Source organism: Eleutherodactylus coqui, chromosome 2 (genome assembly GCF_035609145.1).
Source record: "Eleutherodactylus coqui strain aEleCoq1 chromosome 2, aEleCoq1.hap1, whole genome shotgun sequence".
NCBI classification, from domain to species: domain Eukaryota; kingdom Metazoa; phylum Chordata; class Amphibia; order Anura; family Eleutherodactylidae; genus Eleutherodactylus; species Eleutherodactylus coqui.
The window spans coordinates 259,858,840-259,880,919 of NC_089838.1; the positions used below are offsets into that span (position 1 = coordinate 259,858,840).

A 22,080-nucleotide genomic window follows, 5' to 3' on the forward strand; every position below is an offset into this window, starting at 1 on the left:
TTTGATTTATGTTATTGAGGTTGCACGTTCTTAGGACGCAACAATAAACTTCACCCATGATCCTGCTATTGATCAAAATTATCCCTAGAGGACCTCTGTAGTGTTTCTCTCTATATAAAAATACCATATCACTTTTCTATCTGGCCCATCATAACAGTATATATATGAACCATATAAAGATAGAAAATTAGCACATAAAAACATTACAAATCTTTCCACTATAAAATTATTATTGATCCATATAGGTGGTCTAATGAAAAAGCCCCGCTGGGTGGAGATCACATGAATTTGTACATTTACATACAATACTACCAAGGGCACCCGCAAATTAAAGCAATAATCACATAAATATATATACACACACCCTCTAAAAAAATAAATATTCTCTAAAAATAAAAAATACTTCCGGTGGAGACATACTACACTAATACCCAGTAGGAATTGCATACCACAACCACAGGCTTAACACTATATGCATCCCCAAAGCTTTAGAAACTATTAACGTTAATGGTACTAAAATCAGGAGTGTCCAACCACGGGACCCACAGCCCCTCATATTTTCTCATAGTGTTTGTCTTAAGTATATTAATTCACACTATAAACTCAGTGATAGTTGGAGCATTACAATCCCTCCAGTGGAAGGCAATTAATTTACATGCCTGGTAAAGAAGTCTGGCAATTTTAATTTTAGAAGTGTCTCACAACCCCATTTCAGAAACATATCCCAGCAGGCAAACAATGGAATCTTGGTTGATCTACACAGTATATAACTTGTTAATGAGCTCAATCACTTGATCTCAGTATTGCTGTAACCGGGGGGCAAATCCACATTATATGAAAGAGTACGGCACTTGGCATCCTGCACCTATCACAAGCTGATGTATCTATAATGCCCATTTTGTACAACAGGAAAAAGAGTGTGCTACACCCTGTGCAGTACATATATAGTTAAGATAGTGTATGCGTCTCACTCATAGATGTTGATGCAGTTTTAACCGCACTTTATCCTCCACATGTGACTACAGCCTTACACCATCTTCTAAGTACATTAGTGGGCAGCCAGAAAGCCTGAAGTTGTCCTAAAAAAACTTTTAATTACTATTTTTAAGGTAGGGTCCTATGAAGGGGCTGCTTTGTGATCAAGAAGTGCCTGGTGGCCCATGGTTTGGCCAAAAACCGTGCTATCATGCAAGTCAACATGGAAAGCAAATGAATTGCATTAATAGGCAAAAAACACACACTGAGGCCTCAGAGCGTTTAGTGGACGCTGATAGTGCTAAGTACTAGACTGCTGAAATGCTCACACCTCTCCAGAGCTGCAGCTGATGGGAGTAGAGAGGAAGCAATGAAACGAGAGTCAGTTCACCCGACTCCTATCCCGGGGAATTAACATTCTTAAAGCGGCAAGTGGCACAGTTTGCTGTGTGAAGTTATTAAAGTTTGTGTGTGCAAGTATGTGGTCGCAGCCTCTCACGTCCCCATTATATCAGTCAGTTTTGACAAACCCCTATAAAAGGGACTTACACCCTCCATCCCCCAAGTCCAGCTTAGCAAACAAGCCGTTTCAGAGCATACTGTGCATGTGTGACTACCGCTCTTTTCACTTCTATGGGACAGAGGAAAATAGCAAGTGCTCCAACACCCTCCATTCCCCAAGTCCAGCTTAACTAACGAGCTGTTTCAAAGCGGTGATCTGTGACCACTGATCCATTCTGTGGGATGGAAGAAAATAGGCGATTGCATAAATCTCCCTCCGTCCCATAGAAGTGAATGGAGGGGTGGTCACAGATGCGCAGCACTGCTTCATTCACATGCAGCATCCAGGATTTGCCATTCTCTGGATCGCTAGGAGTCTCAGTGGTTGAACCTTCAGTGATAAGACATCTATCCCATATCCTGTGGGGTGGAGGATACATTTTCTTTAGACGAAAAACCCATTTAAATAATTTATGAGCTCAATTAAGTTGAAGCTTGTACATTCACCTTGGTCCATTTCTAAAACACCTGTGCCAATGAAAACAGTTTCAATTAATGCCATAATTTCTAATCTATACAACCTTACTTTGGGATTTTGTAACTTCACTCTTAACAGAGAAGCGATGGCAAGCACTGCCTATAAGTAGGATGCAAAAACATTTTTATGAACCTTAATAGGACGCAGTTAATCACCTGACCAGCAGAGGGAGCATCTAGACATAACATAGCAAACTTAGAATAAGTGCAATACAGCGGAGGGGTTAAACTCATGCATCCACCCAGACAGAAAATAATCAGGTGAATGTGGGTTTTGGTAGCAGGTCCCACCACACCCAGTCCCTCCAGAGTAGCAGGGAACGTTTTAGGATAATACAGCTGCACCAGTCCAACCTTGCAGTCCAACACTAACATTCCAGTGTGATTGCCGAGAGAGGCTCCCTGCACATTTTCCAACCCGGTAGTCTGACTGTCTGGGCTGCCAGCACTAACAGGGAGAAATCCCTGCTCTGCTGATTAACACAGATCAGCCACAATTCTGAAAGCACCTATCTGAAGCTGCCAGTTCAGCACTGCAGATGGGCCACATATGTAAGACCCATGCTGCACTGCTCCTCTGCACTTAGAACTAATGCACTGTCTATGCCAGCATTTGTTACAATACAGATATGCAGCATTCATCATAAAAAAGCAGTTCAACCTTTAATGACAACTTTTTTTCCCTTCATTCTGCAGCTATTCCCCAGTACATATAAAGGCCCTTTTACACGCAACAATTATGACTCCAAGTTTGTTCAAACAAACAAATTTGCAAGATAATCATTACATGTAAACGCAGCCAGCCGTGCACTATTCGTTCACTTGTCGTTTATGGCTGGTTCGTAGCCGGCATAAAAATAGTCGTCAGGCAGTTCAAAATTCTTTCCATTTGAATGGGAATTGTTCAGGCTTTTCAGCGGCTTAATGATTGGAGTGGAGTAAACAATGTACTCATTGTGTTGGCATTGCATACATAATAAGTGCGTTGTTTACTCATGTCAGGAGAATACAATGGAATCCTGCCAGCCAGATAATCCCTCGTATAAACACACACTCACCTGAGCAAACAACTAATACTGAGTTTACATTAGCTAATGAGGGAAACAGAGATGATCTCCTGTAAAAGGGCCTTACATGAGCTAGTGTTAACTTAATTAGTTATTTCTTTCTATCTAAAACTCTTGGCCTCTTTCTCCTCAGGTGGTCATGTGACTTCAACTCTGACCAGATGAGATTTACTTGGGTTTATGTGTTCAGTTTCGAGTCAGCTTCTCAGTCAGCCTAATATCTATGTGTGCTATGGACACTACCACAAAAACATCTTCGGTCGCTCTCACACACGTCGCTTTTTACTGCGATAAGTGTGGTGTTTTGGGCGCCGGGCTAACCGCCACACAATGTCACTATTGATTTCAATGGGGCTTCACAGACATGCGCTTGATTGATGCTTTTCTAACACCTCGATTTTCGAGTGCTGTTTGTCCTATTTTCGCACATTTTAATGCACATCATTACCCATCACAATGATGGGGCCCGTTAGATGGTGCTGTCAAACACTGTGATGTGAAATCTGTTCAAAAACGTTGCTAAAAATCACAGTAAAAATGCAGCAGCTTTCTGAACGTATGTGGGAGAGTGGCCTTAGAGGTGAATGCAGACATTTCTGTCACAGTTATTGATGACCACACAGCTTCTGTCACACAGCTATAATAGAGGAGATCACAGCTGATCCTTCCGACTATATACTTATGGTAGCTTATTTAGGTGAATACAAAATGTAATAGCAGTGTTTTCCCTGTGGCATAGATGGTACAGCCTCTAGCTGCTAATACAACGCTTTGCTGATGCATCATGGGATTGATATGAAAGTGAAATAAAAAATCACAGCACCAAGGTGGTGCCTGATAAGAATCAGACAGGGGATGCACTACATAAATTGGGAGTTATGGAAACATGTAAAAAGCTGAGGCAGCAGCTTTACACTAACACTCAGCGAGGCGGTTGTGAAAGCAGAAGTTTCTCATCTGAGCCATGTAACACTCCGCATAATAGTAGCTGCAGGAAGCCGCTGTAACAGTGGCACACAAGCAGGGTAAGCAGATCAGTGCCTGGCCCCATTACCATACCTTGCCCTGCTTCTATGGTAACCACATGAGAGTCAGTTACCTAAATTGTTGCCAAGAGCATTTATTTTGAAAAGTTTTTTAATTGACTAAAGTGTGTTTAAAATATATATTACACAGTGATCCCTCATGTATCGCGGGGGTTACGTTCCAGAGACCCCCGCGATACGTGAAAATCCACGAAGTAGCAGCGTTATATTTACACAAATCAGTCTGTCGGGTGAACTGCCAAACAATCGCAAAACTGAACGAATCATGCGCTTTTTAGCAACGGACGTTTACATGCAGCAAACAAATGAACAGCATGCTACGATCCGTGAGCCACTCAGCGCCTAGGATACAGAACACATTCCATCAGCCAATAGTGTGCCGCTTACATTGGCAAGCGCTAGTGGCATACTGTATTTCCTGTATATACCGCAAAATTCCGCGATATAGCGAAAAACACCAGCAAAAACAGAATTATATATGGTCTATCAAAAATCCGCGATCATTGAATCGTGATATAGCGAGGTATCACTATAAATATATTATATACACATACGTACATACACACACAAATATACATATTATATATATATGGCAACCTGGCAGAGAATAACTAAGGGTTCATTAAGATGTTAGGGTCAAGTCATGCAGAATTTTGAACTGGTTTCGATGTAAAATCCGTGCCATAAAAGCAACGTCTGAATAAACTCTTAAAACGGCTTCACACACAGCAGCTTTTATAGTACAAACTATGTGCAGGAAATTTCTAAATTCTGCACATTGAGCAGAGATTTTAAGCGACGAATCCGCAGCATTTTTTGAAAAACTGTGTGGATTCTAAATCCACAGGATGCCCATTTATGCTCTGGCCTTAGAATCATAGACTGGTAAAGTTGGAAGGGACCTCCAGGGTCATCGGGTCCAACCCCCTGCTCAGTGCAGGATCACTAAATCATCCCAGATGTCTGGGACTATGTTATTTTATTTACTATAGTGTTTCCCCGAAAATAAGACAGTGTCTTATATTAATTTTTGTTCAAAAAGGTTTAACTTTTTTACATGTATAGCTGCCTGGACACTATTTAAATTGACTTTTTTAATTAACTGTTAGCAGGGCTTAATTTTAGAGTAGGGCTTATATTTCAAGCATCCTCAAAAAGCCTGAAAAATCATTTTGCATCCTCAAAAAATTCTGGAAAATCGTACTATGTCTTATTTTCAGGGAAACGGGATAGTCACCATTTTCTCATAATAAATATTAGACAAGACATATTAGGATAATTTAACATTAGCACTTATTAAAGGAGTTTTCAGCTGTGGTCATTAATAGTAGATTGAAGTGAATCTACTGCCAGGTACTCCTGCCAATTAGCTGTTTGCTGGGCCAGTGCATTCATGCACTGAGCTGATTTCTGCACGAAGCAGTCAGCTCCATTTCCACTGCAGTGGTTAAGCTTGGTATGACAGACGAAGTTTCCATTCACTTCAGTAGGAACTTGGTCTGCACGACCAAGCCAGGCCACTGAAGTGAGAATGGAGCTGTGTGCTTCCTGCAGAAATCAGCATTATGTATGAGCATACAGTCTAAGCGAACAGATGATTGTCCATGATCCCTGGCAGCAGCCCCGCGCAAATCTACTACTGATGGCCTATCCTTCATATAGGCCATCAATCATTTACAACTGGACAACCCCTTTAAGCATAAGTGGGAATTTAGGGTTGTTCTACATGTAGAGTCCATAACAGGTGAAACTCTACAACCAACATAGATACTGTATATTAGGCCTCTTCCAAACAAGTGTATTCTAATTCCATATTTGGAACATGTTTTGTGGACCGTACTACAGAGCTAATGTAAATCTATGTATAGTCACATGGCTGTATTTTTCATGGCCGTTTTTTTTTTAAAAGCAGCACGACTTATATTTGTACGTTGTTGCCTTTGTTTTAGTATTATTCTCGATTGAGCACATACAGATCAGTATTTGCCCAATAGAAAATAATACCAATGACAGCAAATATAAAGGCAAATACTGATGAAATTCTGTTGGCATAGAGTTGTAATGTCATCTTTAACAAGTTTGTATTACTGATCCGTGTTTTGAATGGGTTACAAAAGGAGTAATCTGGGACTTTTACTATTGATGACCTATCCTCAGTATAGGTCATCAATAACGGATCGGCAGGGGTCCACTGCTGTGGATTCCCACCGATCAGCTGATCATCCAGCCTGCTGTCTGTGCAGAGGGCTTGACGTCGTCAACAGTGGTTAGGGCCAGAAGTGTAATAGACAGTTTCACTCTCATTGAAATCAACGGAAGCCATGCCTCCTACTGTACTTCCAGCTCCTCATTTCGGCCAGAGTTAGAAGTGTAACAAGAGGTATCGATTCCATTGATTTCAATGGGAGTGAAACTATTATCTATTACTCTTCTGGCCTTGATCACCAATGACAACGTCTGGCCCAACAATCAGCTCATCAGCGGAGACCCAAAGCGGCGGAGGTCCCTGCCGATCAACTATTGATAACCTATGCTGAGGATAAGTCAGCAATACGAAAAGTCCCGGAACTCCCCTTTAACGTCTATTTTGGATGGTAACCATTGACCAGTATGTGAAAGGGTTGGAAGGGTAACATAACAATAGTTACAGGTTTAGGGGTATGGAGTCAAGCCTGCTCTGAAGAACAACCACAGGCCACATTTGCAGAACAGGTCACTCTTCTGAATCAATGCCAATGTAGTAATCTCTTCTAAGCAGCCAGATAAACCTTTCAGTCAGGACAAGTGTGGGCAGCTCCATGCAATAACCTGAGTGTCCTGGAAGCACACTCTTAGGGATTTGAGGTTGTTTAACATCCCCCGGACGTGTGCTTAAGGCTCACACACAAAGCTCGGTATTCACACAACAGCCCTAAAAGGGATCTGGCATATTGGGTTTCAGTTTTTATTTCCACTACATGAAGAAACAGAAAAGGTCCTTTCTATAGAGAGAAACTTACAAGACTGAACTTCACGTACCCTCTGTCTAAACAGCCAGGACTTCCTCTAAATCAATCACCCCTTTCTACACATGAACACATGGAGTATATTTTTATATCAGACATGGGCCGCTCTCAGCGAGAGCTCACAATTACAGCGGACATGGGCTAAACCTATAGCTTTGATCAACATGGAGCAATGTTCCAAAAATGACTAACAGAAGAATAAAATAGGTGTCTTCAGGCCAAGCCATGCTTTACATGAATGTGGAGTAGGCCTCATCCATGCAGTATATGGATCTCCTCTATAGCTGCATGCAGCCAGAGCAATAAGGCACCACATTCTCTGTCCTGTAGCCACAGACAGGACCTACCTCCATACCTAGCCTTCACCCAAACCGGTCTGGCTGGAACAGGGGTCCCTGCTATTGCCCCTGCCCGAGTATGTGGAAGGTAACCCTAAGGGTACGTTTACACATAGTGGAAATGCTGCGGAATTCCAGCAGCAGCAAATTTGACAGCATTTAAAACAAAGTCAAAATTGGTACCATGGTGCGGATTGTGACATGAAATCAGCTGCGTATCAGCAGCTGATTTCAGAAGATGCAGCGCTACCCTCAGCTCCAAAGTCTTCACGCTCTCAGTGCACCCCTTTGGCGGCCTCTAGCGAGTGCATCACCTGACCAAGCGGCACTGCACTCACAAGGGTACCAAGCGCAGGGGTGCACTGACAGCGCAAAGACTTCGGAGGCGAGGTGAGGTGTATTTTCTGAAATCAGCTGCAGATATGCAGCAGAATTCGGATTCTGACTATGTATTGGATGTGGAAATGCTGCAGTAATTCTGCATCATTTCCGCTACATGCTTTGGGTCTATCCTTTCTGGTCCCAAAGCTATCACAACCCACTGCTCCTGATACCACCATACTGGTCCCTCTGTCTGAAGAGGAAGACCCTGTGCCTGTACCCGATGTCCTCTTACAGTATGACAACAATACCGCCATAATGCGACATTTGAGAACGCAGGTCATGCAGATTCATAAGGAATCTGTTAAAAAAAAGCCTCTATATGTCTCCATCTAAAATCCTACATTAGATCCAATAGTATACTTGCAGAGTTCTTAGAGGAACTACCATGGTTCCCCTGCATTCGCCATTACCATGCAGTCTGTATCCTTTGAATACAACGCTGACAGTGGCTGTCATATTGTGTTGTGATCACTGGCGGTAACTGCACTGTAATCACCATCCCTGTGTAAATCTGGTATCTGACTATTATATGGGCATTACATTATTTAGAGGTATCCAAGGCCGCCCCATTATAGATATGCTGTCTCTAATGTCATTTAATATATATATTTTTATGTGGGAGGGCCTTATTTTGCGTTTTGCTATGGGGCCCTATGATTTCTATGTATGCCCTTCATCCACATCTGATTTTGTTTTCAAAACCTGCATTAAAAAAACCAGAACATAACTTGCACATGTGACAACACCCTCCATCCAAGGTCCTAAAAATCCAGAGACAATGAAGTAATATGGGCAAGACATAAAGCAGTTGAACTTTCATGTATGCAGGCCTGCAAGTAAAATGTGATTAGTTGCTATTAGTGTGGCTCCAACTTTTGTCTGCGCTCTTTTTGATCTTTAGTGACCACTGGAAGCTCAAGTAAAAGTATTAAATAAAAGAATGTTGCAAATGGTAAAAATGTTTTTCTTATTATGTAGCTCATTTTTGCCATTTCCACTGTTGAGGTTTAGTAAATCAATTGACGTACATCAGACTGGAAAGAGTTAGTTACTTCTTTGTATAGTTGTTAGGGAACTCCATAAGTCGGAGAACCCCTTTAACGAGCTGTTTTATGTCAGAGTATTGTGAAGCAGCAGGTCTATATTGAGAAAATCATCTATCCAGCTAGTAGCCAAAAAATATTAAGGTTTGGTCTTGTTCCATGATCAACCTACAGTAGCAGCTATTATGCTGATGTCAAAGTGAGAAGTCAGTAGTAGAGTCAGAGAGTGGGTGGAATGGTGAGATTTGTAAATCTAGATCCAGAATGTGGAGCCTGGACAGCTTCTGGAAGCGGCATCCGCACAGTCAGCACGTCTAGTACCTGGGGATGTAAATGCCACTGGAAACTGAGATGTTATCAATAGGTTTAAAAAAGAAACCACGCTGCTGACAGAGATCCCAGGAACGGCAGTGCAAGTGTGAATGCGGTCAGTGAGCGTGGGAATGCGGTATGTCAAGTCAATAGAGAGCTGCCAAGTCTCCAAGAATTTCCGCGCTTTCACACAGCTATGTACTCCTAGTTAAAGAGGCAGAAATAGAGACAGCGAAAGGTGAGAGGGGCCTGGGAAAGAGAAAACTTTAAAACAGCGCTTGCTCGGCAGACTTTAACACCTGCTAATGAAAACACATCAAAGCCATAACTGGCCCAGTAAAAGAGATTACGAATCAGTAAAATTAAAGGCAGACGGAGCACAGAGCGCACTGCAGACCGCTCTTACTGTGCGAGATTGAACATTTTGAAAAAAGCAGCCCGTACCACAGCAATTTCCTTTCTACACCTGAAGCCACAATTATTCATATACTAGATGCCATTAGATGGGGTGTCGTGCCAACAAGGCAAGGTTCAGACTAAAAACATCCATAACTCACATTGATTGATCCTTTAAGTAATGGAGGAGACCAGAACATGATGCAAATAGGAATGCAATTCAATAATGTAATAAGAATGTGCTACAGAAGTATCTATTTTAGCATCAGAGCCCAAACTAGTCCACTAATGACTTGCATCAGGTAAAAACCAGGACTGACATAGACTAGCCAAAATGCATGTCTTGCAAATCCAAGAAGACATCTCAGCATTATTTGCTTTTGTAGGTTTTCATTTATAAGCGGTTTATCTTCCAGCATATTATCACCATGCCTATAAAAGAGTAATGCTTCCCAGACTATTTTACAGAGATGTGTTAGCTTTCTCCTGTTTCCAAAGAAGCCTATGACCAAGGTCATGATAATAGCAGTTCTGTACAGTAACATATTTCTATGTGTTATCTCAGTGGACCACACATAGGGTAAGTACTGTATGTGAATATCTTAAAGGGGTTGTCTCGCGGCAGCAAGTGGGGTTATACACTTCTGTATGGCCATATTAATGCACTTTGTAATGTACATCGTGCATTAAATATGAGCCATACAGAAGTTATTCACTTACCTGCTCCGTTGCTGGCGTCCCCGTCGCCATGGTGCCGTCTAATTCCAATGTCTTCTGGCGTTTTTAGACGCACTTGCGCAGTTCGTGCTTCTGGCTGGTGAATGGGGCCGCTTGTGCCGGAGAGCTGGTCACCGCGTCGTCATCGTAGCTCCGCCCCGTCACGTGTGCAGATTCCAGCCAATCAGGAGGCTGGAATCGGCAATGGAACGCACAGAGCCCATGGTGCACCATGGGAGAAGACCCGCGGTGCACCATGGGAGAAAACCGCAGTGCATCCCTGGGAAAGGACCGGCGGCCATCTTTGGGAGAAGATTTTTTAAAGTCCTTATTTCATCGGATCGGTGAGTAGCAAGCGGTTTAAAAACCGCTTTAATTTGCTATTTTATGCCAGGGGGGGTGACAGGGGGAATGGGGTAATGTAAAATGTTGATGTTTGCCGCGAGACAACCCCTTTAAGCTGGCTGCAGAATATTCGGGTGATACAACCATCCTGAATGTTGGTACCAACTACGATATGTAATACTATGAAACTAGAGCTCTCTTGCAAGTTTGTATCAGGAGAGAGCAAGAGCTACAGAACAAGAAACACTATCCTTTCTCCTTAGGGAGAGCACCTAAGAGGCTTAAGGCCATTCATGCTCCTCTGGGTAACATGCAAGTAAGGGAGATGCAACAATACCTCTGCAGCGCCACCTATCGGAAGGCAGCATTCCTAAAAGTCAATGTTAGACTCTTTATACAAGCCTTGTAACAATGACTGGGAATTGACTCGTAATGACTCATAAACCAAGCCAGAAAACCATACACAGACAGCTGTTTTGGGGTGTTTGCTCCTCATCAGTGTGTAGTAGGCTTATGGCTTGGGTAGTAAGAGACCTGTGTCAATTCCCAGTCATAGAACAAGAAACAAACATCTCACTGGCCGGATAAGGCCTCAGACAAATGTAACAAGTAAGTGAATCCAGCAGGTCTTCACTTGGAGCTGTATAATGTAATGCCAAAAGTGGTGGCAATGCCAGTGGAATTACAATAAACCCAAGAAAATATGTGTTAAACATGGTGATTGTTCAACATACGACACTGCTACACTAGAGAAAAATCAGATTGAAGAGCTATGACCATCTTCAGTATTTTATGGCAAATCTACAGAATTCCTGGCTGCACATTCATTGAGTTTAATAGAGAAGTGCCTGCATTTGCACCTGGACCTCTCCATTGAAGTCTATGGGAGTTATAGAAGCAGAACACTGCTTATTGGGGAATTGGGTCTGTGTATGGTAAGTATCTACTTTCTAGTCAAAGCTTTTTTTCATAATTATGTCAGACTACGGCCGGGATCACACGGCCGTATATTTACGTGGGCTCTGTATGCCTGTGTGATATGCGGTAACTCGCAGGCAACCAGTTACATTGCCTTACATAGTTCCATTCACATTAGTGTGTCGGAATTGCAAAATATACGAGCGCAAAATAGGACGCAGCGCGGTCTATTTTGCTGTGTATATACGCAAAATAGTGCCCATTGTTCTCTATAGGCGCATGTATACATGCGCCCATACCCAATTACATTGAGTATGGGTGGCGGTTATTCAAGTCATCGCTAAGTGACGGCATGGGAAATATAAACAAGGAAAACACCCAGCTGTGCTGTGCATGACCATGTGCGTGAGTACACAGTCAGGCGCAGTACAATTTCACTGCCATACGTGGCAGCAGCTCCACAGCTGTAAACCGCTGTAAATAAATGTGGTGCATTTGGTGGAAAGGTTTCCTTGCTTGAATCATTATTTTTAATGTCTTACAGTCATATGTGTTTGCACCTACATTTTTTTTAGTATCTATGTTACATAAATGTGGGCTAAATTATATGTCCTACAACACCAGAGGTTGTAAAAAAAAAAAAATGAAAAAAAAAGAGCAATTGTGTCAGACATTAAATGAGAAAAAATAAGTGCAATTTGCACCAAAAACTGCATAAACTGAAAAATAATTGTAGACCGAACACAGATTGTTAGGGTAGGTTTACGCAGTCAGGATTCACGCTAAAAGGATTCATCGTAGGTTTTCAAGATACTCTGTCAATTTCTGCCGCCAACTGGCCAGTGAATCCGCATGTGGATTCAGGGTTTTGGATTCAGGGTTTCCTAGGGGGCTCTCTCTTTCTGCCATTATACAATGGCACCATCTGCTGGCTAGAGCCAGTACTGCGGTATGGGACATGCTGGAGTGGCCTCCAACAACAGAGCGGCCAGTAATCTACAGTAAGAATACCCTGCCGGACGTCTTCCGACATCAGAGCTGTATGGCCTTCAATCAGAATGTCTTTAGACGTCAGACAGTGGATTGGAAAGGGGGTTAACTCTATTGAAGCTCAATGGAGCTAATCTGCAACTTTTCAATCCACAGTAATAATGAAATTTGCAATACAATTTTGGATTCAGGGTTTCCTAGGGGGCTTCCTCTTTCTGCCATTATACAATGGCGCCATCTGCTGGCTAGAGCCAGTGCTGCGGTATGGGATATGCTGGAGAGGCCCCCAACAACAGAGCGGCCAGTAATCTACAGTAAGAATACCCTGCTGGACGTCTTCCGACATCAGAGCTGTACGGCCTTTAATCAGAATGTCTTTAGACGTGGCTTGGAAAGGGTTAACTCTATTGAAGCTCAATGGAGCTAATCTGCAACTTTTCAATCCACAGTAATAATGAAATTTGCAGCATGTTCAGTATTCTGAACGTCTTTTTTCCATAGCACGTACATGCAGCATGACGTAGTCCATTCATGTATATTACTGGAAGAATATTATCAAATTCTGCCAGGATTTAGGTGAAGAATCTATATATCATACATATCATTATACAGTACATACGTAACAAAAGAGACACCAGCTACCTGTGCGAAGACCCACCTTGACTGGCATGGATGTGTGTTGCACTTCCGTACTTGTGGGGCAGGACGTGGCACATGAAGGCACATGCTGTCATTTACAACCAGCATGGTTTTGTTAACCAGTTTTGTGCAGGATACAAGAGTCTTCCGTTCACCTGGAATAAAGTAAACCTTTACATCACCATCGTCAGTAACAGGCAGCTTATTCACAGCATCCAGGACGCTCTACAGCTTTCAACCTGCATGTTCTTCACGGATACTTGCCATATCTGTACAATGCCAGTATATAAATGTGTTACAGAACTCACTGTGGGACTTTATGAACTCTCATAAAATCTGTTTGAGTGTGTGTATGACGAGTTATCCAAGATAATTGTAAAGGAAATGTTCTAATGAACACATTGTGCAAGTCTTGTGAAAGCACAATGTCTTCTTGTGATAATTCCACTGCACATCTGTTATACTGCATGTGCTTTAATCTCTGGAACATATGAAGCCAGCATCTGGTATACAACACAAGAAGGCGCTCATTAACAACACATGTAATAAAAGGAGAAGATGTGACAGAAATGCATAATACAGATAGACATTAATAAGATGGGATATACAAATTGTATAACCAATAAAACATAACGTGTTTACAAAAGACTGTCACCTCATCTGAGTATGGACGGTTCACTGGTGCTTCAAAGATATGGGCTGTAACTGTAGATGGCCATTGTAGAAAAAGAGTCAGCATGGAGGTTTACTCACACTATGCCATGATTGTCAGGGTGCCAATCCCATAAGATCCACAAAATGCCAGAAAGGTGACAGGAGTCAGAAATAGGGGAATAGCAATTCCTTCCTTGTATTTTGCAGGTGACTGTTAAGTGCTAAGGGCCCATTTACACACAAAGATGATCGCTCAAAAGATGGCTTTTGAGTAGAGATGAGCAAGTATACTCGGAAAGGCACATTACTCGAGCGAGTAGTGCCTTGGCCGAGTATCTCCCCGCTCGTCTCTAAAGATTCGGGGGCCAACCGGGAGCGGGGAGAGCGGGGAGGAACGGAGGGGAGATCTCTCTCTCCTTCTCTCCCCCCCCGCAACTCACCTGTTCCGCGTGCCAGCCCCCGAATCTTTAGAGACAAGCGGGGAGATACTCGGCTACTCGCTCGAGTAATGTGCCTTAGCGAGTATACTCGCTCATCTCTACTTTTGAGCGATCATTTTGCATCAACTACTACTTGGTACTAATGCCTATTATTACCAATTAGTAGCATGTGAGACCCTGGGAGCTGTAATCAGAGAACAGACCACCCGCAGTTCTCTGAATAAATTCCCTTTGTTCTGCCACGGGACTGACAGCTGAGACAATGTAATCAGCGCTCCCCGGGCAGAACACAGCGTGCGGTCCTTCTTATCAGCTGTTCTGACAAACGTTGGATTTCACGCCGAACAGAAAATCATCGTTTGGCAGAAAAGTGAAACATGGACGCATTTACACCTAATGATTATCACTCAAAAGATGGCTTTTAGCGATAATCGTTGTGTGTAAAAGGGCCTTAAGGCAATAAACACTGCTTCAGAGGAGTCAAATGGACAGCAAAATAGGAACACAAAAAATTGGAAAGTAGCCTCATAAATCCTAGTTCCATCAAACTGGTGAAAATGTCACAAAAGTAGCATAAATCCATGGATTCATCCAGCATGGTTCAAATTGTTAAGGTACTTTTACATGGCACAAGAAATCATTCGCTCAAGTGAACAAGCAAACAATGACAAGGTTTGGTCATTCGCTCGGGCGGTCAGTTTAAACACAAAGATACGAGTAAATCTTTTTTTTTTTTTTAACAAGATCGTCCAGTTGTTTGGTTCACTGTATGAGAATGACTGAACAATCAGTGTTTAAACCGAACGATTGCCGACCGAGCCCACAATTATTTTCATGCTTGCATAAAATGAACAATACACGATAAATGAACAAATTATCGTTAATTATTTAATCGTTGGCGTGTTTACACTGAATGATTATCATTCACCTTAGAACTATCCAGTGATTTTTGGACGGTAATTGCTCCGTGTAAAAGTACCTTTAATCTGTTGGCGGTCGTACAATGATATAAGAAATTTCTGTCCTAACATTTATCAATGTTCACCAGCTGGGGAGCCTTGAATATTGAACATGTTGTATTGACATTTAACTATACTACACCGGTGGCCTTAGTTTTGCTTAATTGTTTGTTCATGGTGACTAGATGTAGGTGCGTAGAAGAGGCAGCATTAGGCTGGGTTCACACAGGGCAGATTTGCCGCGGAAATTCCGTGCGGAATTTCGCCACGGCGAATCCGCCCGCGGCCGCTAATCTCGGGATTAGCCAGCCATGTGGACGAGATTTCTCAGAAATCTCGTCCACACGGGACAGCCAATCCGCTGTGGTAAGTCCGGCTGAAACCGCGGCTGTGGTTTCAGAATATGCAGCATGTCTATTTATCTTTTCTTTCCGCCGTGCTCTCCTCTATGGGAGCGCCGGCCGCAGCGGAAAAGCGAGCAGCCGGGCCGCTTCAAAGCTGCCACGGCTTTTTCCGCGGCGGTTCTCCCGGCGGAAATCTTGCGGTTTCGGCTGCGGCCAAACCGCGGGATTTCCGGCGGGAATACGCCCCGTGTGAACCCAGGCTTAGGGTCTTTGTTATGACCCGGGGTATAATGGTATGATTGTAGTTGCAATCATTTAATGCTATGAAAGAAAATCCTGGTCAAATACAGCCACAAAAGAAGAGAATAGCTAAGAACATATTAGCAGGAGCAATGAGTAGTAAAAGGTATTGTAAGACGGTTTATCACTAGAGATGAGCGAGTATACTCGCTAAGGCACATTACTCGAGCGAGTAGTGCCTTAGCCGAGTATCTCCCCGCTCGTCTCTAAAGATTCGGGGGCCGGCGCGGGTGACAGGTGAGTTGCGGTGGGGAGCGGGGAAGAGAGAAGGAGAGAGAGATCTTCCCTCCGTTCCTCCCCGCCCACCGCCGGCCCCCGAATCTTTAGAGACGAGCGGGGAGATACTCGGCTGAGGCACTACTCACTCGAGTAATGTGCCTTAGCGAGTATACTCGCTCATCTCTATTTATAACCACTTCATAGTAACACCGATGATAAGCTAATGGTCGAAGCGTGTCTATATGTAAGGAACTGGAAGAGTTTCACATGGATATTTTTCCTTGAAGCTAGAGCCTGGTCTCTAAATTTCACTCTATCACCGTGTACTCTGGCTACTGCAATCATTCCTCAATATGGAACTACAGTGGGCTACAACATCCAACACTGAAAGCTCCATGCCTTGACACATTAGCACAATCCAAAAGACTTTATTCCCATCTAATTTGACATTTGAATCAGTGTGACAATACCTCCTCCACACTGTACACTGCATCCCTCCCAACTGCTGTGTGTCCACATGTACAGCGGCTCTGGTTGTTTCTCCACCACGGTCTTCTGCTCTATTGACTGGTTCACTGGGATGGTATATTCATAATGGATGCCATAGTTCTGATCATGGAAGAGCAAGACCTAACAACATGTTTGAGAAGATATATTATTGAACATATATTTATTTGCAAGATGGATTTACTAAGGAAACCAGTCACTTAAAAGTTTTTTTTGTACATCATAACTATGTTCAAGTTTTACCACTACTGGGCTAACTCAGTATTATCAGCTCCTCCATCCATTTCTTTTCTTTGAAAGTCTTCATCTAATTTGTGAAAGGAAACAATTGTAACCCTTGTCCAATCAGATAGCAACAGATCAGCATAGGAATGAATACAAATCAAACAAAATAAACTTTGGTGGAGAGTTCCCATAGACTCTATGACAAAAGTGGCAGTTGCTGTGAGCCGTCCTGAGAAACAGGCTTATCAGAATTGTTCCCACTTGTAAAGGGAACCATTCCAATAATAACATTATAATTGCTCATAATGAACATAATATTTAAAGTGGCCCTAAGCTGAAGCTTGGCTTAGAAAATCTGATGTCTAAGAAAAGAGCTCTACCCCAACGAGGCATGGACTCTAAACAACCTCCTAAATTGTCCTGTGGTACTTGGCATCAAAACATTAGCCGCCAATCCTTTAAGTCCTGTAAATTTCGAAGTGGGACTTCCATGGATTGGATGTGCATCAGTGAGCTCTAGGTGACCAATGCACCTGTTTCCAGTTCCTTGGACTACATTTGGTAGGTACCATTGATCGCACATGGGACCAACAGGACCTTCCACTTTGACAAAGGCAAAATCGTGATGACTAGATGATTGAGTCAGAGTATCTCCAAAGTCACTCAGACCTGAACACGTAGCCATTAATTCTGCATCCAACACATCATCTTCAGGAACTGAATGATCACTTGCTGCCTAATTGAGCTAAGCAGCAGCCCATGTGAAAAAGACTTGGGTATACTAATAGATCATAGATTGAACATGAGTCAACAATGTGATGCAGCAGCCATAAAGGCAAACACAATTCTGGGATGTATTAAGAGAAGCATAGAGTCTAGATCACGTGAGGTAATTATCCCCCTCTACTCTTCCTTAGTCAGACCTCATCTGGAATACTGTGTCCAGTTCTGGGCACCCCACTTTAAAAGACATAGACAAAGTGAAGCAAGTTCAGAGAAGAGTTACCAAGATGGTGAATGATCTGCAAATCATGTCCAATGAAGAACGATTAAAGGATCTGGGAATGTTTTGCTTGCAAAAAAGAAGGCTGAGAGGAGACTTAATAGCTGTCTACAAATATCTGAAGGGCTGTCACAGTGCAGAGGGATCAGCCCTATTCTCATTTGTACAAGGAAAGACTAGAAGCAATAGGATGAAACAGAAAGGGAGGGGACGCAAATTAAATATTAGAAAAAAACTTTCTGACAGTGAGGATGATCAATGAGTGAAACAGGTTACCACAGGAGGTGGTGAGTTCTCCTTCAATGGAAGTGTTCAAACAAAGGCTGGACAAATATCTGTCTGGGATGATGTAGTGATCCTGCACTGAGCAGGGGGTTGGACCTGATGACCCTGGAGGTCCCTTCCAACTCTACCATTCTATGATTCTATGATCATATACCCCAAGCCAAAGCCAGAATCTTCTTCAGAGGGAAATGATAAACCATACGCAGATGGCCGTTTTGGAGTATTTGCCTCTCATGAGTGTGCAGTAGGTTTGCTGACTTGGCTATGTGGGAGGCATTTGATATTATATTCCCAGTCACCGCTAAAAGTCTGACATAAACTTTCAGGAATGCTGCCTTCGAATAGGTGGCGCTGCAGAGGCATTATTTCATCTTCCCACTTGCATAAATTTCCCAGAGGAGCATGAATGGCCTTATAAGTCTCCTCACTAGGTGCTCTTCCCTAAGAAGCCACCACACCCACATCAAAGGTCTGTCACCTAATCAAGCCAGCAAACCTATTGCACACTGATGAGGGGCAAATACCCGAAACAGCTTGGTTTAGCTGTTCTTTCTGGAGAAGACTCTGTCTGTGGCTTATATTCCCAGTCATTGTTACAAGGCTTGTTAAAAAGTCTGACATTGAATGCAGAAATGCTGCCTTCCAATAGGTGGCGCTGCAGAGGCATTGTTCCATCTTTCCATTTGCCAAATATAACAGACACTGTCAGACACCAACTTGGTGTCCATTTCACAAATGATAGCGAATGGTTCCGTTTGTGTCCGCTCGGGGATTCCATTACACTGCTGTTTTTGGCATCAGTGACGTAATTCCCAAATGATATCCCACAGCATGGAGCGCTCCCTAATCCTGCCTGTGATGATAATCAGATGACTGCGGAGACCTCTGAAGAACAGGAAGTGTCAGACTATTGTGAGACTCCGTGGTCAATGTGATAGTAACATGGAAAAAAACCCAGCCAATAGTTGTGAAACAATATACTTAACATAACAAAAGCTGATTTATGCGATATGACATTTTCTGGGGTACATTTTATAGCCTTTTTTAAAATGTATACAGGAAGTTATATAAATAATGTTGGGAAATGGCGTATTGTGGAAACTGAAGAACGTGTTTAGAACTCGCTATTGTTACTGCAGACAAACAAATCTCTGAAATCTATTCACAGTGCTGGATGTCTATTGTCCCTGTAACTCCCAAACAGGCACTTTTGGATCACGCTTTGTCCTGATGTAGTTCTGTAATTGTTTTCTGATGCTGATAACAAAAGCTGCAGGCTCTTAGCAAAGTGCTGCGTCTTCTTCTACATTGTTTAACTAACAGCCTTCTATTCACGGCCTCCCCTTTCAGTCCTCTCTTTGATTATGTTTTTCGGGCCGCCCATTTCCTATGCGAGGTGCTGTTGGGTGTCAACTCCCTCCCTGAGAGTCTGCTTGTCCATGGAAATCATTTTCTGATGCGCTGGTTAAAAGCAGCAGACAGCTTTGTCTATCCTGGGATAGATGCCCAGCAAAACACAGCACCAGAGACGTTCTCCCTGCTATAGTCCCCTTTGATGTTTATCGCAGGACACTTCAGAAGTGCTATATTCCTGCAGGATTCTTCTCTGTCTGTTCAGTATTGAAATGTGATTGCACTGCAACAATACTTTGCTTAGTCCAGGTTGAAGAGGACAGGAAACATGACATCTTTAGTAATGGTTATTAGCCATCTACTGCTAATTGAAACTGGAATGAAAGCATCTATTTATGGGTCCCCTAAATTGTGAGGTGTATATCTGTGCATGCATGTTATAAGGGTTGGCCACATTTAAGGGAAATGTATCATCAGATCATACACATTCATTTAAATCAAGTTTTTATTTATGATGTCATTTGCTGTGGTTATTTATTTACTTTTGATGTGACTAGAGATATATTTAAAAAAAATCTTGAAATATTGCAGTTTTCACACTGGCTAGAAGAGCACACACACAATAGGCTGACACTTGCTGTTTTTTTTTTACAGGTCACGCGTCAGCTTCATTGTATTGGCTGTGGATAAGGGGAATTTAATGAGCACTCTATTGGATTAACACTAGAGATGAGCGAGTATACTCGCTAAGGCACATTACTCGAGCGAGTAGTGCCTTAGCCGAGTATCTCCCTGCTCGTCTCTAAAGATTCGGGGGGCCGGCGGGGGGCGGGGGAGAGCAGGGAGGAACGGAGGGGAGATCTCTCTCTCCCTCTCCCCCCCCCCCCCCCCCCCCGCTCCCCGCCGCAACTCACCTGTCACCCGCGCCGGCCCCCCCAATCTTTAGAGACGAGCGGGGAGATACTCGGCTAAGGCACTACTCGCTTGAGTAATGTGCCTTAGCGAGTATACTCGCTCATCTCTAATTAACACGTATCTAGAAAAGGCATAGAGATAAGGTTCTCTACCTTTGGTCTCTTGGAAAGAGGAGGCAACCTCCTGAAAACTGTAACAGTCTATGGCATTTCTCTGGCCATTAAAAAGGTTATCGGACTTAAAAAAAGAAAAACAAATAAAAACACCACCAAATGGTATAAAATAACAAAAAAATGATCCTCATCTCTTTCCCTGGTGATCCACTGCAGAAGCTCTGGTGGTCTCTATGAACTTTGTTTAAAAGTGCTTGCAGCAAATTAGTGGCCTCAGTGGTCACATGCCATACTCTTGTCATCACCTCTCCGCAATGGGAGCCATGATGTTGGTAGTACTATTGAAGCAATTGACACGTTTCTGTAGTCATGTGCCAGCAGCTTGTAAACAAAGACCAGAGAGACCGTCAGAGCTTCTTTGATGGATCGGTGCAGAATTGGAGTGGCGAGTACCATTTCTTTTTTAAAATCTGATACTATTTGGCACCTTTTTTTATTTTATTTTACTAAAAAGTTAGATAACTCCTTTAACCCCTTAATGACATGGCCTATTTTGGCGTTGAGGACCAAGCGATTTTTTGGTATTTTTCCATCTCCATTTTTCAAAAGCCATAACTTTTTTATTTTTCCGTGGACGCGGCCGTGTAAGGGCTTGTTTTTTGCGTGGCGATCTGTAGTTTTTATCGGTGCCACTTTTGGGTATATAGACAATATCGTAAATTTTTTTTTTTTTTTTTTAATGATAACAGGGAGAGAAAACGCATCAATTCTGCCATAGATTTTTTTTTTTTTACAGCGTTAATCATGCAGCATAAATGACACACTAAAATTTTTCTGCGGGTCGGTACGGTAACAACGATACCAAAATTGTTATATTTTTTTTAGGTTTTTACACTTTTTTGCAATAAAACCCCCTTTTTTTGGAAATCTTTTTTTTTTCTCTATAGCTGCATTCAAAGTCCTGTAACTTTTTTATTTTTCTATGTACGGAGCTCTATGAGGGCTTATTTTTTGCGAGACGAGCTGTAGTTTTTATTGGTACCATTTTGGGAAATGTACGGCTTTTTTGATCACTTTTATTGCATTTTTTGTGAGGCAAAATGCTAAATATTAGCATTTTGCCTCTGTTTTATAGCGTTTTTTTTTACGCTTTTTGTCGTACAAAATAAAAAGCGTGTTCAACTTTTTGTACACGTCGTTACGGACGCGTCAATACCCAATATGTGGGGTTTTAGTTTTTTTTCCCTTTTTTTATGCTAATATTAGAAAAAGCATAAAAAAGGGGTTTTTTACATTTTTTTTTTACATTTTTATTTTTTTTACACTTTTCTTTTCTTTTTTTTAATACTATTTGAGTCCCTCTGAGGGACTTACATCACTGTGCCTATGATCGCTGTCATAAGGCATGGCAGAGCTACTGCTCTGCCATGCCTTATCGCTTGTACAGCGATAATAGGCACAGGCAATACAGGACGCCAGTGTCTGGCGTCCTGTTGCCATGGTGACAGGCCGGGCTCTCGCGATAACATCGCGAGTTCCGGCCGGAGACA

The 22,080-nt window shown here is 42.6% G+C and overlaps 1 protein-coding gene across 2 annotated transcripts in view; it reads right to left on the reverse strand.

Moving 5' to 3' along the window:
• The window catches only part of ADAMTS17 (ADAM metallopeptidase with thrombospondin type 1 motif 17), a 197,411-nt gene that overhangs the window by 19,160 nt on the left and 156,171 nt on the right, over positions 1 to 22,080 (reverse strand). For both annotated transcript variants that reach the window (XM_066592863.1, XM_066592862.1), the window contains 2 exons: positions 16,600 to 16,759; positions 13,233 to 13,368 (listed from right to left, as the gene is read on the reverse strand). In XM_066592863.1, the coding sequence (XP_066448960.1) occupies positions 13,233 to 13,368; positions 16,600 to 16,759 (296 nt within the window). The remainder of the gene's footprint in view (positions 1 to 13,232; positions 13,369 to 16,599; positions 16,760 to 22,080) is intronic.